The sequence below is a fragment of the Thermomyces lanuginosus genome, assembly GCF_041956635.1.
Source record: "Thermomyces lanuginosus strain ATCC 200065 unplaced genomic scaffold VTN49scaffold_42, whole genome shotgun sequence".
Taxonomy (NCBI): domain Eukaryota; kingdom Fungi; phylum Ascomycota; class Eurotiomycetes; order Eurotiales; family Trichocomaceae; genus Thermomyces; species Thermomyces lanuginosus.
Window position 1 is genome coordinate 1,150,348 of NW_027192376.1, and position 15,188 is coordinate 1,165,535.

The 15,188-nt window shown below is 52.4% G+C and overlaps 6 protein-coding genes across 6 annotated transcripts in view; 2 read left to right on the forward strand and 4 right to left on the reverse strand.

The window, feature by feature from the left end:
* VTN49DRAFT_7176 (uncharacterized protein) overlaps nucleotides 1-281 on the forward strand; it is a gene marked incomplete at both ends in the record, with an annotated part of 3,601 nt that extends 3,320 nt beyond the window's left edge. The window contains one exon of the mRNA XM_069415416.1: nucleotides 24-281. Coding sequence (XP_069265216.1) covers nucleotides 24-281 — 258 coding nt within the window. The remainder of the gene's footprint in view (nucleotides 1-23) is intronic.
* A 3,888-nt stretch (nucleotides 282-4,169) lies between these two features.
* On the forward strand, nucleotides 4,170-5,417 carry VTN49DRAFT_7177 (uncharacterized protein; the record flags this gene model as incomplete). Its single annotated transcript, XM_069415417.1, has 4 exons — nucleotides 4,170-4,172; nucleotides 4,233-4,361; nucleotides 4,416-5,342; nucleotides 5,397-5,417. 4 exons carry the CDS (start codon nucleotides 4,170-4,172, stop codon nucleotides 5,415-5,417), a joined length of 1,080 nt encoding a protein of 359 aa, XP_069265217.1.
* Nucleotides 5,418-5,788: 371 nt separating this feature from the next.
* On the reverse strand, nucleotides 5,789-7,727 carry VTN49DRAFT_7178 (uncharacterized protein; the record flags this gene model as incomplete). The annotated part of the gene is made up of 4 exons (XM_069415418.1): nucleotides 5,789-6,364; nucleotides 6,441-7,089; nucleotides 7,150-7,461; nucleotides 7,525-7,727. 4 exons carry the CDS (start codon nucleotides 7,725-7,727, stop codon nucleotides 5,789-5,791), a joined length of 1,740 nt encoding a protein of 579 aa, XP_069265218.1.
* A 618-nt stretch (nucleotides 7,728-8,345) lies between these two features.
* VTN49DRAFT_7179 (uncharacterized protein) lies at nucleotides 8,346-10,243 on the reverse strand (the record flags this gene model as incomplete). The annotated part of the gene is made up of 5 exons (XM_069415419.1): nucleotides 8,346-8,631; nucleotides 8,683-9,814; nucleotides 9,887-10,011; nucleotides 10,081-10,098; nucleotides 10,164-10,243. The coding sequence occupies 5 exons, from the start codon at nucleotides 10,241-10,243 to the stop codon at nucleotides 8,346-8,348; spliced, it is 1,641 nt and encodes a 546-aa protein (XP_069265219.1).
* Nucleotides 10,244-10,764: 521 nt separating this feature from the next.
* Nucleotides 10,765-11,655, reverse strand: VTN49DRAFT_7180 (uncharacterized protein; the record flags this gene model as incomplete). The annotated part of the gene is made up of 2 exons (XM_069415421.1): nucleotides 10,765-11,080; nucleotides 11,252-11,655. The coding sequence occupies 2 exons, from the start codon at nucleotides 11,653-11,655 to the stop codon at nucleotides 10,765-10,767; spliced, it is 720 nt and encodes a 239-aa protein (XP_069265220.1).
* A 1,144-nt stretch (nucleotides 11,656-12,799) lies between these two features.
* Nucleotides 12,800-14,699, reverse strand: VTN49DRAFT_7181 (uncharacterized protein; the record flags this gene model as incomplete). Its single annotated transcript, XM_069415422.1, has 9 exons — nucleotides 12,800-12,966; nucleotides 13,019-13,090; nucleotides 13,160-13,522; nucleotides 13,581-13,788; nucleotides 13,843-13,941; nucleotides 13,995-14,125; nucleotides 14,195-14,325; nucleotides 14,387-14,567; nucleotides 14,645-14,699. 9 exons carry the CDS (start codon nucleotides 14,697-14,699, stop codon nucleotides 12,800-12,802), a joined length of 1,407 nt encoding a protein of 468 aa, XP_069265221.1.
* Between the last annotated feature and the right edge of the window lie 489 nt (nucleotides 14,700-15,188).

Sequence of the window (15,188 nt, forward strand, 5' to 3'; positions counted from 1 at the left end):
CGGTTCTTCAATACCAAGGCAAGTCTGATGAGGCTGAGGCAATGCATCGACGTGCCCTAGAGATTCAAGAGAAGGTGCTGGGGCCGGAGCATCCACTCACCCTCACCACCGTCGGCAACCTTGGATTGGCTCTTACAGACCAAGGCAAGTTCGAGGAGGCAGAGGCAATGCATCGACGTGCCCTAGAGATGCGAGAGAAGGTGCTGGGGCCGGAGCATCCACTCACCCTCGCAAGTGCCAACAACCTTAAAAGAGTTCTTCAAAAACGGAAGGCTGGATGAGTCAGTGAGAACGTATCGGCGGTCCGTAAAGGCCAAGAAATGGTGCTAGAGCCTGAGTATCCGGGCAAGTGCACCAGCTCCAACGACCTTGACAATTCCTTGCGGGTGCGTAGTAAGAATGGAGAGGAAATATAGAAGGGAAGGGCATCTCGATGGAAGAATTGACGTTGATAGGTGATCTGAGGTCCCGGCGAAGCTCCTTTATTGGAAGCTTGAGTTAAGAAACCATGCAGAGAATATAATCCGGGAAAATTTGGGTACAATGGCTTTTATTGAAATTGAAAGTCTCTGGTTTCGTTACTGCCATCCCGTGGGGAATCATGAGATGCGTTATCGGCATTGAAGAAGTTTGATTTTTGAACTGTTTGCCAGTTACGATTATCTGCTGAACCTTGGAAATTGGAGCATGTAACATTGGAAAGTACTTGAAACGAAGAAAACAAATTGATGGCTACTAGTAAGCACCCGCCAATGTCAAAGACCAGTGCAGTCGAGACTCGCCGGCGAAATCCATGCCCATGTTGTTTCAAGAAAGCCGAACTCTCAGGACTCCTGCTCATTGATAACTAGCATAAGGCGATGGCTTGCATTGTCAGCTCAAAATATATACAATCTAGTGACTGCTACTTGATCCTTCTTCAAGATTCCTAGGTACTTGGAAAGTCTCTCGTTTTTTGTATAACGTTGCTCTGTCCAGACGAGTACAAACGGAATACGGAGTACACGATGAGGAAGCGAATCACGCTCTTTCCTGGATTTCATTCCGCACCTACATAATCACTTTGACCAGTGTTCCTACGATGCGAAGCTGAAAGCTGCAACTGATCCTACGGCAGTAAAGTATCTGCCAGGAAGCTTTCAGGATTCCTGGAAAAAGATGGCAGGTGTCTTTGGGTTCAAACTCTTGAGGGCCAACACTCGACAAAAAGTGTTGCAATCCATCCACAGTCGCGGATGATGTGTGGGCGAGCCAAAGGTCACGGCCCCTCATTGGTGTCCAAATCGGGATTATTGACAGCACACCATCACAGTCCTTCACAATCAACGGATCGGGAGCGCAGCAAGTTCAATGACGTGTGCAGGTTCTGACCACAGCGGGACGTGACATAGTGAAACTACGTAGTTGGCCAGAACGGCGTAGTGGGAGCTTCGCAAAGCATGAGAGCCAGGAGCCCGTTGGAGCTAGATTCATCGCTGTGCACGATGAGACAGGACAGCGCAAAAGCTTCGGGGGCCAACGAGTAGACTCCGCGGAAGTGACCGCCTATTGACAACCCTTGCCGACTAACCCACCGAAGCGGCTTCACGAACTGTGGAAGCAGCATACAGCAGCACATCGAAGCGGCCGTCTCCATTCAAAACCACGTGGTTCAATTCTTGCGGTCAAACTGTCTCCCGTGCTCGCGGTGGACATGCCTGAGTCGAGACTACTTTGATGCAGTAAACCTCTGGGTCTGGCTTCGAGGTCGAGAGTCCATTGCAATCGACGACCCACACATTGTGTCGGCCGTGACGGGTGATCGACGATCGAGCTCAAACTCCGTCTGGGGTCGATCGATTGAAGAGTGTTCTGCCGTCCGCGTTCTCCAACAAATCGATCACGGGGGATCACGGCAGCTTAAGTACCATTGCTGGCAAGAGCTCCAATGCCTTATCCTCGGAGAAGGGGTCTTATCATCTGGGGTAATCCGCTGAGTCATGCAGCTCTGTGTTGTTGGAACTGACCGCACTTCCGCCACTGTTGGTCCAGGCCGTATCGGGCTCCGAACGAGAGCTGTTCCATCCTGAATTGCTGGACCTCGTGCATAAGCGCGAATAGCATCGCGATGGCGGACCCCATACGGAGCAATTAGGAATGGCGGTCAGCACTGGCCATGTTCCCGCAATCACATGCGTGCCAAGTTTGTGCGGACATGCCTTGAACCTAATAGTTCGAGGGCCGCCCTGCAACATGGTCCTTGTCAAGGTTCCCTCAACGCCATGTAATCACATTATTTGATCACATTGACATGCCGCGGGGAGCGCGGTCATGCTCTGTGCGAATACAGGCATCATCGAGTCCTCGACGCGTGGAGGGCTTGGGGTAAAATCGTTTATCAGTCAGCAAGTTGTGTCATGAAGGCCTATCAGCAGCCAATCACGGCTCTCCGATAAGAGAGTTGCGCCAAGGCCACAGAGGGAAATTCGCACCTGCTCCCACGCGACCTCTTCACAAGGATATTTCAACTTTTAATAATAATTTTACCTTCATTCGCCGATGCCGCTGCTTGCGCATATCAATTGGCCTTGGTCCTGAATTCTGAAGGAAATAACCTAGTTTCGCGGTGCCCATTGCTGATCCCTTATTCCATCCACCGAGACTCCTGAGGGAAAATTGAAGAAATGAGGCATTTACTGCGCGGTATGCACCAATACGGATCGGCATGTGCATTGGCCATGTTTGCCCAATGCGGTTGCGGCTTTACCGCGTTTGGGACGCGCGAATTCCCAAGCGATTTTTCTTTTCTGCCCACTCTCGTTGTCGGTCGGGTCATCACTTCCTTCTCCCGCCCAGCCTCGTAGGGGACTAGGGACGGAATGTGTATGGGGTTCCCATCTGGGGTATGCCGTATGGGACACCGTTACATGCCGTGCAGTGTGTTGTCGGTGACTTGGCAGTCGTCATTGATCCATTCTAGACGCACCGAGGATTCCAGAGCAATCGCTGGCCGTAGGGTGTACGGTTGTAAGGCTGGCCCTCGAAAGCATGTCTTGCGCCCTATCCGGTCCGGGAATGGGCATTCAGCCATTCATCCGCTCCCGCTAGCCTGATTTGACTTAGCGCGCTCAACCTAGAACCGATCGGGAGCGGCGGCCAATCACTGACCATGCGGCAATTGGGAGAACGTGAAACTGCGAAAATCATTTTTGCTAAAATAAGCAATTCCATTCACAGCCACAATTGGTTCGCCACAACTTGCCACAGCGACGCCTTGTTTGAGGATCCCCAGAGAATTGACCCCAGAGCAAGCGGATGAGGGTGTCATTCAACTGTGAAGACGGCTAGAGTGCTCGAAGAGACAGAGTGGAGGACATGCAGCATTAGTGAGCTCCGTGAGCGAGCTAGTTCGACTGCAATGGCGTGGCAGTGGGGAGCAGCGTGGCCTTATCAACGAGTCCGATCGCAGGGTCTAGGTTCTGGAGCTGCAGGAACCGAGTCCAGGGCTCAGCACTGACCCGTTGACTCAGCCGTCTCAAATCTCTGACGAGTGCGTGTAATTCCCAGTGCCGGAGAATGTCCACGGTTCCGCCCGATGATTCTACGTAGGAAGAGAAGAGTTGCCCGTTATCGGCTTCGGCGCAGTGGAAATAACAGGCCCGTAATGGTCATTATGTAATGCCGATAACGATCGGGAAATATGAATCAGCAGCATCTGTCATCGTCGGTGCGCCTGCAGGAGAACTGATAAAGGAACCGCCCTTGATTCGAGCATCGCGGCGACCCCTCGACCGCGTGGGAGAAAAAGCAAAAAAAGAACATTTCCAACGGAAACACCCCTCCATTTTTTTTTCGTCTGGATTTTTTGTGGATGGTGCTAAAAACAGCCGCAACGCGAAATCACCCGAAATCGCCGCTCCGTTGCTGGAGAAAATAGGTTAATCGAACCCGCCCATTCTTCTCCCCACTCGCGGTCCTGATTCGTGCAAGACAAATCCCGCACTCAACCCTTCCACATACTTAAATCAAGGCTCCCCCCAGTGGTTCTTGATCTTGCAAGCAAGCAAGCAAGCATAGAGCATTTTCTCTGATCAGTCTTTGCGATTAGAGCAATCTCCTCTCCTGAGGTCTTCGACAGTCTCTTCGCACTGCCTTTGATTTCATAGATCTTTTCAGTCACCGCCTTCGTCATGGTACGTCAATGGTCCGTCAGCAGCCTGCCGACGATCGAGTCTGACAGCATGACTGTGCAGGCTGATTCCACCGCGCTCTCCTCGAAAGCGGGGAACCTGCAGAAGTTCCTTGAGCTGGATCAGAAGGGCAAGATCATTGCCGAGTATATCTGGATTGACTCGGTTGGCCATGTTCGCTCCAAGTCCAAGGTATGCGTTGCTCCCCTTACGTCTGGGGGGAATTGAAGTGCTAACAGACTGCAGACTCTGCCAAAGAAGGTCTCGTCGGTAGATGAGTTGCCCGAGTGGAGCTTCGACGGCTCCTCGACCGGCCAGGCTCCGGGTGACAACTCGGATGTCTACCTGCGCCCCGTTGCCATCTACCCGGATCCGTTCCGCCGCGGCGATAACATCCTGGTTCTCTGCGAGACCTGGGATTCGGATGGCACACCCAACAAGTTCAACTACCGCCATGAGGCTGCCAAGCTGATGGAAGCCCATGCTTCGGAGCACTTCTGGTTCGGTCTGGAGCAGGAGTACACTCTTCTCGGCCCCGATGGCTGGCCATGGGGCTGGCCCAAGGGTGGCTACCCTGGTCCTCAGGGCCCCTACTACTGCGGTGTTGGCACCAACCGTGTCTACTGCCGTGACATCGTCGAGGCCCACTACAAGGCTTGCCTCTACGCTGGTATCAACATCTCTGGTATCAACGCTGAGGTGATGCCGTCTCAGTGGGAGTACCAGGTTGGTCCCTGCGAGGGCATTGAGATGGGTGACCAGCTCTGGATCTCGCGATTCCTGCTGCACCGCGTTGCCGAGGAGTTTGGCGTCCAGGTGTCGTTCGCTCCTAAGCCGATCCACGGTGACTGGAACGGCGCTGGTCTGCACACCAACGTGTCGACCGAGGCCATGCGCAAGGAGGGTGGCCTGAAGGTCATCGAGGCCGCCATGAAGAAGCTCGAGGCCCGTCACGTCGAGCACATTGCCGTCTACGGTGAGGGCAACGAGGAGCGTCTGACCGGCCGCCACGAGACCGGCTCGATCGACAAGTTCACCTACGGTGTCGCCGACCGTGGTGGCTCCGTCCGTATCCCGCGCCAGGTTGCCAAGGATGGCAAGGGCTACTTTGAGGACCGCCGGCCGGCCAGCAATGCCGATCCTTACCAGGTCACTGGTATCATTGTTGAGACGGTAAGCCTCTGAAATCGTTTCCTATCCACGAATAAATTGCTAATCAAGAACCAGCTCTGCGGTGGTGTCAACTAAGAAAACTCATTTCGGGCGTCTTTGCGGCTCATTGATTGAACCTTGAAGCGAGACTTCATTGTTCCTTTCGTGTCCATTACTTTTAGACCACCCTTTTGTTGTCATGTGTGTTTTTTTCGCAACAGGAACGGTTTATGACTTTGTGTGGATCGATTCCCCGGTTATGTCATTTTCGTACTTTTTTTTTTTCCGCGTCGCTTTGCTTCGCGAGATGGAACAAGAACATGGGTTATGGTGTTTGGGTTTAATAGGCAGTCACGCAAATGCCAGCATAGATAATTGACGACACATGAATATCTACACGACTTCACACGATCTACATGAGGCTGCAGGAACAAAAAAATTTGTAGTACATAGTAACAGGTCATCATTCATGCCTCGGCCTTCTTCCATGGCAACAACCCATCCAACCCTCGCTCCCGTTGCTCTCTCCGCGCGGCCCCATCCAAGTTCCGTCCCTCATTCTGTCCATCGTCACTCTTCCGCTTCCCATCGACAACCCTAACAAGCACCTGCATCACCACCGCCGCCACGATACTCCCGCAGAGGATCCCAATCATCACAAGGTTACTCTTCCGGTACTTTGCCCGACCCTCCGCCATGTAATCACTCGGCCAGCCGGCGTACAGTGCGTAGGTGGTCAGGATACTGCCGAGGTTACCAAGACCCGACACCAGTGCCGAGGCGGCCGCTACGCCGACCTCACCATGCCGCGGCTGGAAAACTTCCGTCGTCCAGGTCATGGTGATCGGCACGGTGGGGCCGAGGCCGAACCCGACAATTAGGAGCCCACCGTAGCGCGGCCAAGGGTTGGTCTCAGTGCCGGCGAAGGTGGTGAGGAGGAGGCCGGTGATTTGTAGGAGGGTGGGAACGCAGAAGAAGAGGCCGCGGTGGTGGTGGAAGCGGTCGGAGAGGGGGGTGACGAGGAGGATGGCAAGGAGGTCCATCTATCAAGTTCGTCAGCAGCCTTTCTTTCTTTCTTTCTTTCTTTCTTTCTTATTAATGAGGACGGAGAAAACGTACCACCCAGATGGGCGCAAAGAGCAGGCTAACCTCGATATCGCTCAATGACGGATTGGTCGCACGGATGATGACTGTGCCGTAGTTTTGCGTACCGATGCCGACCCCGACAACGCCAAAGTACATGATGAGCAATGGCCAGAGGCGCCAGTCGAGCATTACGCGGAGCAGGTCACGCAGGGACCAGACGTTGTTGTGGTATACCCGCGTGAGGTCGTGGTAATGGATCTGCGCGTCGCGGCCGGTGAGGGCTGGGGGACTCTGCGGACGAAGCCGCCGCCATAATCTCACAACTCTTCCGAGTAACGTTCGGGGTCCGGATGATGGCGATGATGATGATGCTGTTGTGGTCGTCGCCGTTCCCGGTCGAGAAGGTCGGTCCGGCAGCCACCAAAGCAGCGCAAGCCCAAATGCAATGGTAACAACTCCATAGACCAGGAACATCCATTGAAACCCAACGTAGCCGCGCATGCCGTCCATTTTCTGGAACCCGGCAGACACCAGGCCGACCACAGCGGCAGAGACCTGTGCGGCGGTAAAGTACCGACCAATGCGCTTGCCCATGCGCGACGGAGGGTAAAACAATGACAGGTAATATGTCATTCCCGGCCACATGCCAGCAATGACAATTCCGAGCAGGAGACGCAGCAAACTTTTTTTTTTTTATCCCGTCAGCTATCATTCCCTTTTGGCACCGAAGGGAACTACTTACTAGAAACTCCACGCCGCCTTCATAGCTACCATACACGTCCCAATCACTCCCGTCGAAACCACAATCCGGCTCATCCACACATGCGGCTTGAGCCGGGTCATGACCAGGTTCGACGGCAGATCAAAAACCACATAGCAGACGTAGAACAGGGCCAGACCTGTGGAGATTTGCTCCGGGGAGATATTCAACACGGAGCCCAGGTCATGCCCGACCTCTGCGTTCATCGTCTGCGCCAGACCGACATTGGATCGCACCGCAGAGCAGAGAAAGTAGAGGATCCAGAAGGCTGGGAGGATCCGTCGGTCGAGTTTTCTGCATAATCAGTTACTATACCATTCAAAATACTTTTTTTTTTAAAAAGGGTAGAAAACGTACGAATAAACTCGATCAATTGTCGCCAGGTCAGGCTCCTCGCCCGCCTCAGCATCAATGTCGCTGGCGCTGGCGGTTTCTTCATCATTCACCATCCCCGCATTGCGAGGGGTCATTGTTGGCAACGACTCTGTCGTATTTTCCGCCGCTCGTTTTACGTCCTCCTCCATTGGGGATTGTTCACGATCATGCTTAATTGTGGGCATGATTCGAACTCTCTGGACGGTTTTAAGAGTCCGCTAAGTGATTATCAACTCCGACGGTACCCGAACGTTGTCGATCGAAGCAATGGGTTTTCTTGTGGTGATAGCCGAAATTTTACCTCTAGTATGCGGGAAGAGATTTTATTTCACCTGATGAGCTATCTAGTATAATATTCATATCCAATGGATCCAATGGATGAGTCATATGGGATACAACACCATAAGAAACTAGAAGCTTGACAAGAGTCCATCACCAATGTCTAGACTTGTAAAGATTGTAGGATTTTGCACTGACTCCCTCCCAAGGTCCCAATCAAGATACCGATGACGGTGATCCCGATGAGGAAAAGTCTAGGGCGGGATCGGAGCTCTAGCAAACTCAATCTCTCTGACTAAGCCTCGTTGGGCCCAATGAGATTGTCACGATGTGCAAGTTGGGAATACGTGATCCTCAATGTCGGAGTCGTTGAAAGATGAAGATGCAATTCAACCTTAATCTCGGTGACTCGGTCTATCCAATGTTGGATTTCGATTTGCTCTATCCAAGAGAACGTTCTCGGGTATATTTTTGCATGACAAAGTGACAAAAAAAATGAAGATAAATCTCTATCTGAGCATAACTTAGTCAGACTCCGAGTTCTTTCCAGTCTGCGTCTCAGAATCGCCATTTTGAACGACAGTCTGGGCCTTCTCGTCCGATCTATGGGTGGCACCGTGCACATTCTCTCCCGCTTCGGCAGAGACGAGCAGCTCACCGTGCTTGCCGTACAGACGAGGCTCCTCGCGGGCAACCCGGACGACATCGAAGATAGACTTGGTCTTGCGGAAAATGTTGTCCATCTCCTCGAGAGACCGATAGGCGGTCTCAGGGTAGAAGAAGTAGACAACGGGGAAGATGAAAGCGTTACTATATAGGTCGTTAGCGCGCGCCACCAGAAGGTGAAGAATAGAAACATACATAACAGCAAAGATGATGTAGGTCTTGTAGCCAATGGACTCGAACGCAGGCGGAGTGATCATGACGACCATGAAGTTGAAGGCCCAGTTGGCCGAGGTCGACAGCGCATTGGCAGGGGCACGAATCCGCAGAGGCACAATCTCGGCCGGGTACAGCCAGGTCATGCCCAGCCAACCCCAGGCGAAAAAAGTGTTGAAGACGAACAGGAAGATGGCAGCCACAATGCCCGGTCCTGTTTGTCCCACATAGCTGGTAGAAACGGCAAGGACAACCATGGACAGAGACATGCCAGCGGCGCCGAACAACATCAGAGGACGACGGCCGGCCCTTTCAATGATAAACACTGGCAACCATGACGCAAGGAAGTATTCGGTTCCGTTGCAGGCCGCCAGAATACGCGACACCAACCCGCTCAGGCCAATGCTGGTTTCGTAGATGGTAGCAGCGTAGTAGGTGATCAGGTTGATACCCGAGATCTGTTGGAACATCTGGTTGACATAGGCCAGAACAACACGGTGCAAGTGGCGGTCCTCGTTCATCACGAACAACTCGCTCCAGGCAACGGAGGCGGTCTGCATTACGTGCTCCTTGATGGTAGTGAACTCATGGTGCACCAGCGGATCATCAATCGGCAGATCCAAAAGCGCACTCAGCACCTCCGCGGCTTCATCTTCGCGACCCTTGAGAATCAGCCATCGGGGCGACTCGGGAAGGTTCATGACCGTGGCCAGAATGATGAGGGCGAACACAATCTGGAAGGCAATCGGGAATCGCCAAGCGACGGTGCTGGGATCCAAAAACGAGAATCCCAGATCCAGCCAGTAGCTGATGCAGATGCCACCGGTGATCAGCGCGCCTTCAATCATGACGAGTTGTCCGCGACGATGCGACTTGGAGCATTCGGACTGCCAGGTGGGGACGGTCGAAGTGTTCAAGCCGTTGCCGATTCCGGTGATGATTCGACCCACGATGAAGTGCGGCAATTCGAACGCGGTAGTCATGATGATGGCACCGACGACCATGATTGACGAACCCAAAAAGATGGTCTTGCGGCGGCCGAGCAAGTCACCAACGAAGATACACAGGATGGCACCAATGAAGCAACCGACATTGTACGACGCTACCGAAATACCTGTCGACGGAAAAAAAAAGATGTCAGTTTCCGGCGCAAGTTCGGTTCCTAGTCTTTGCGCGTTCATTGTACCTTGAATGGTAGACTGATGGTCTCGTTCAGATTTCGAAAGTGCCTTAAATGCCTCCGACGAAGTGTCCATTTCAGGAAACGTCTGGATAAACGAATTCAGGGTCAACAGACCTCCCATGACACCTCTGCAGCCATCGTTAGTCTACTACGTTGCATGAACCGCACGCGTCTTGGTCCGTGGGGTCATCGCATACTGGTCATAACCAAACAGCCTAGCCATCACAGTCAGCTTAAACTATTGGATGTTCCGTGGAAATCTTCTTTTTCTGAGACCTACAAGAAATCGAGGCCGGCAATGGTGCCGACCGCGATGTTCAGCTTGGTGCCGCGGAACCCGAAGAACTTTGGGATGCCCATGTTGGCGGCACAAAGTATTCCTGTTCCTTTTCTCTCCTCTCACTCTACTGCCACGGTCCGGATATGTCAATCACGGTCGCAGCCCTCTCGGGACAGGGGGGAGAAATGGACAGGGGTGAGAGGTGGAGGAGAGATGAGAGCTTTTTATATATAACCTTTAGAGAAAAACTCTCCTGTAGATTGAATGACAATCGGAACGAGCCCGTGCAACAACACTACGCCGGTTATGGGGCCTATGCACCTGGTCCATCCGCCAACGGATCGTGGAGAAGAGTGACGTTATTACGATCCGCCGAAGCATGCGGAGAAGCCAATGTCAGTGTCAAGCTGGTCGTGTCCAGCAACGCCAGGAAGATTACGGTGGATACAATCTTCATGTCTTTCATCTGAAGGGACCCCCCTTCTGCATCCATGCTCTCCACCATTCCACAGGGCATGTGGCATCGGCTCTCGCCCCTAAGCCTTAGGCTACCCGCTCAATGTTAAGTTCGCGGGCCGCAAATCAAAGCGCGCGCTACGGGCTATGCATCCGCCATCCGTTTCCCCCAAATGTTTAGAACGTTGCTGATCTTCTCCACAGCCAAGTCGCCAGCCCTTTGAGCCGCCGCTAGACTTCTTTTGGCGAAGCCGAATGATGGCTCTCGGTTGACTTCGCCAGTCACCTTCCATTTGACGCCTGCTGTCTCTAGCGAAATCCGGGGGAGAAACGTCGCTTGATGAGAAAAATGCCGTCGGATTCTAGCTGTGTTAGACCCCACTGTGGAGGGAAAAATATGGAGAATCTCCAGCAAAGTCCCAGTAGAGGGCCTGTCGTCGGAGACTCGTCCGTACCCTGATCTGACACGAAAATGATCAGGGTCCTCAAAACCCTTCGCTTTGGACTAATTCGGTAGTACATTTTAGGTTAACAATACCCCTGTAAGTAGCTAAACTTTACGTTTATTTGAGACGAAACCCTGTTCAAGGTAAGTTACTCAACAAAGTTATGAACGTGCAGTTCGTTCATACTGATTGCCATGGTCCAGCCTCTCCACAAGACCTTCTGGAAAACTGGATCGAAAGAAAATTTTTAACATTCGGTTGAGCAGATGATCGTCCCGCTTGGCGCAACGCCAAGAAGATCCATCGGTCTTGGCGTGGGATGGCCAATAGATGGTGGCGTTCGCGCTGTTCCTTTCCACGAATGGCAGGCTGTGGTAGGCTTCCGCTCCGTTGCTCGCCCGAACCTCCGAGGTCAGGGCCAACTGCCGGACCAGATCCTGCCCGCTTCTGCTGTGATCCGGCAAACCGCGAAAATCTCTCGAATCTTGCTCGAAATGGATGAAATGGTTTAGCCACCATGTCGAGGCGGGTTTTTCGCGGCCAGGGTGATCGGTAATATGTAAGCGATATTCAAAAATTATACCGTCCATGTTTCGGCAATCTACAATGATCACAACCGATCGATTTCAGTTGATTTGTGTTCGGCCAAGGAAGCAAGTTCGCGAGGGCCGGCGGCCGTCTGAAATCTCTCGGAACTGCCATGTTAGGCAGTTCCGAGGCAATTGTGTGCAGCAACTCAGCCACTCAGCATCGATCGGTTGGTTGACTGAAGCGTAGGAGATAGCCTACCTTGTAGGAAACATCGACCCGGCGTTTAGTTTACTCTGTTCTTGTTTAGCGAGTTCAGCGTCTGCGCCAGAGCCGTCAGAATGAAGGGCAAAGGGCGAGTTATGCGAGCACACCGCTCGATTTGGTTGGCGTTATCTTAGAAACCATTGGACCATAAACCTGGACAAGGGAGCATCGGATCTCTCGCGTTCGTATTCGTCGAACGTCTACCGGGTGCCTTCTGCAAGCCTGCAAGGGTTTCCAATAAACACTAACCTCGGGGATTTTCGACACCGAACCGCCAAGTGAATGGAAGTTGTGTTTTTTCTTGATTATTGATTTTCGAGAGAGCTTAGACTCAAATTCCTTTCCTATTTCAGTTTGCGTGATGGTCAACGGTATGCCCTCTTGACTTCGAATGATATCTACCTACAATGCGGAGAAGATGGTCCGTACTCGGGCTGTTGCTCAAAAGACACTACTGTAGTCCAGATTGCACCATTTGCACACCGAAGCATGGACATTTGTGATCCGCTCCACTTCAACCCCGGACCTTGTGCATGACATGTCTCAATTCGCACATGGCAGCGAGAGAGCTACTTCCAGTACGAGGCAAGTACTTAGCAGCATCTAGCCTAAACTAGCCCACTGGAGCCCACTCCTGATCAGATGCATCGTGAGAGCTGTCACCTGCACGGAGCTGGACTGTTGGACTCCGCAGTCCAGACCCTCGACCCCGGACTGGAGAGCGGGGTTCGAAGTGCACTATTTCTCCGTATGGAGTGGTCGATTTGGTGACTTATGCTGCTACGAATGATTTCGAATTAGTCTATCTTACCTTCGACGATCGTCACAAGAAGACATAACGAGCTAGTCCATAAAACCATCAACATGTAGAACGTCAACTCATCAGAGCCGAACAATTGAATTCACCGGGCGTTATGGCAGGTCGATGTCGGAGTGCAATCACCAACCATCATACTCATCAGCGGCTCCACCTCCCCAGTTATTCGCAGACTCCTCGATAACCCGGCCATCGTTCGAAGCACCCCATCCGCTGTCGTCAATCATTTTGACGTCGGGATCAGGCAGCGCATCCACGGGTTTCGGGCACCGCTTGGCCGGATGTCCCGCTACAATCGAATCAGCACAGGCGAAGAATCGAGGCAGATTGTTTGAGCTTACTTTCACCGCAGTTGTTGCATTTCACACGCGACCAGTCCTTCTGCTGAGGACAATCACGACTGAAATGTCCCACTGGTAGTCACATGTTACTGCTTGTCCGAGGCAATGGCTGGCATTGAAGTATTTTTCAAGGGCTCTTACTTTCATCACAGTTGCGGCACTGCACGGTGTCCATGTTCTTGGGCTGGTCGCACTCATAAGCCTTGTGGCCCTCAGATCCGCAGTTGCGGCACGCCTTAGAGAATCCCCCTTTGGGACAGTCCTTGGCCATGTGTCCGGTTTTGTTGCAGCGACGGCACTCGATATTGTCCATCTTGCGCGGCTCCGTGCAGCCGGCTGCCTTGTGGTCCGAAGCTCCGCAGTTGCGGCAAGAGGACTTGTCGGCTCGAGGCTCAGGGCAGTCGCGAGCACGATGCCCAGTGCCGCCACAGTGGACGCATTTGATTTCCACGCGGTCGATCACAATGCGCTCAGACTTGCAATGCTTCGAGACGTGGCCCATTTCTGAATCCCCAAATACAATAAATATCCATAAATCCTAAAAAGAGAGAATCATGCTTACCTCCGCAGTTGTCGCATTTGGGGATTTGGCGATCATATGGGAATCCAGCATCAGCGAGGCGTTCAAGATTCTCTTCGGGGCTTGCAGGCCAACGGTCCTTCAGGCTAGCTCGCTGCGGTTTGGGCTTGAAGTAGAACGCAACCATGTACTTGCAGTCAAGTTTGCCCTGAAGATTGATCAACGTGCGAGTGTCTCCAACTTCCTTCTCCTATAACGAGGATCAGACTCCCACCCTATACGGGTAGTTAATGGGGATTCTCACGAGTGCAATCAGGTACACATTGGCCTGCTCCGCGCGAAGTCTAGTTTCGATGTCCACAAAGGTTTTCTCAGGCTCCGCCTTGCTGTAGACCTGAAGCGCCTACATTGGAGTTAGCAGAGTAGAGAGCACCGCGTATTCACGGAATCACCCACCTCACGGAAGTCGGTAAGTTCCCGTTCCTTGTCGGCCTTCCTGAGGCTCGCCCATGCCTCAGCAGACGTTTTGTCAGGAATGGCATTGAGATCAAACTTCCGGTTTTCCTTGCAGTCAATGGTCTTGTGGCCTGAAAAATCGCTCTAGTTAGCAATTGAAACGGACGAGATGGCTAAACCCAAGGATTTACACTACTTACCCTCCTTCTGGCAGTTACGGCAAACCTCGGGAGGTTTTTCCGGGCATTCGGCAGCTGGATGGCCCTCTTGATTGCAGATGCGGCATGTTCCCTTGAAAACACGCGGTTTGGTGCATTCCGCTTTGGTGTGACTGATATGCGAATTGGCTTCAATGTTACAGTCGTTTTTCTGAATTTATGCTTCCAACTTACCCTTCCTCGCCGCAGTTGAAGCAAGGACCGCCTCCCTTGCGCGGCTGAGGGCATTCGCGAGCGAAATGTCCCTCCCGGCCACAGTTGCGGCAAGCAGCGCCACGGCCCTTGTCCTCCCAGGCGTGAGAAGCGTCGTTACCGTCGTTCTCTTTTCCAGCATTCCAGATCGGGGCCTCGCCCTCTGTCACGTGGTCAGGGCTGTGTATTGGAAAGCAATAATAGAAATGATTATTAGAAGAGCTTGGCAAGAGAACGTACCTTCAGGAGGCTTGCCCCAAGTATCCCCGGCGCCGTTACCCCAGTCGTCAGCCATTTCGAATCAGCGAGACGAGTTTTTGCGATATTGGTTAGCCGCCTGATGGGCAGCGATGCCGATAGATAATGCCGGTGTCTCAGCTGGCAAGAGAATTAGTGCACTCAGCATCAAACTGATAGGACTATAGAGAACGAATTGGAATAGTCGACCATGCAGCAGGATGGTCACCTATCAAAAACCAGACTTACAGCTGAAACTTCCAGGACAATGAGACAGCCTGGGATGGAGTTGATGAGGTGGAAAGATCACATCCACAGAAAGAAGAACTTTAACAACACGCGACTGTGCAAACGACGAGTCAGAGACACCAAACATGCCGAGATAGAGTTAGTTTCTCATGGTGATTTCCCAGTTCATTTCCCTGAGAGTGAATAGCTTCAAGATCATATTGTGAGCACAAGACTTTCTTGAAAAACTACTGCGTGAAGAGTCTGATGGGATAGGCGACTGACACTCCACAAAACTGTATCGTACACACATATCCAC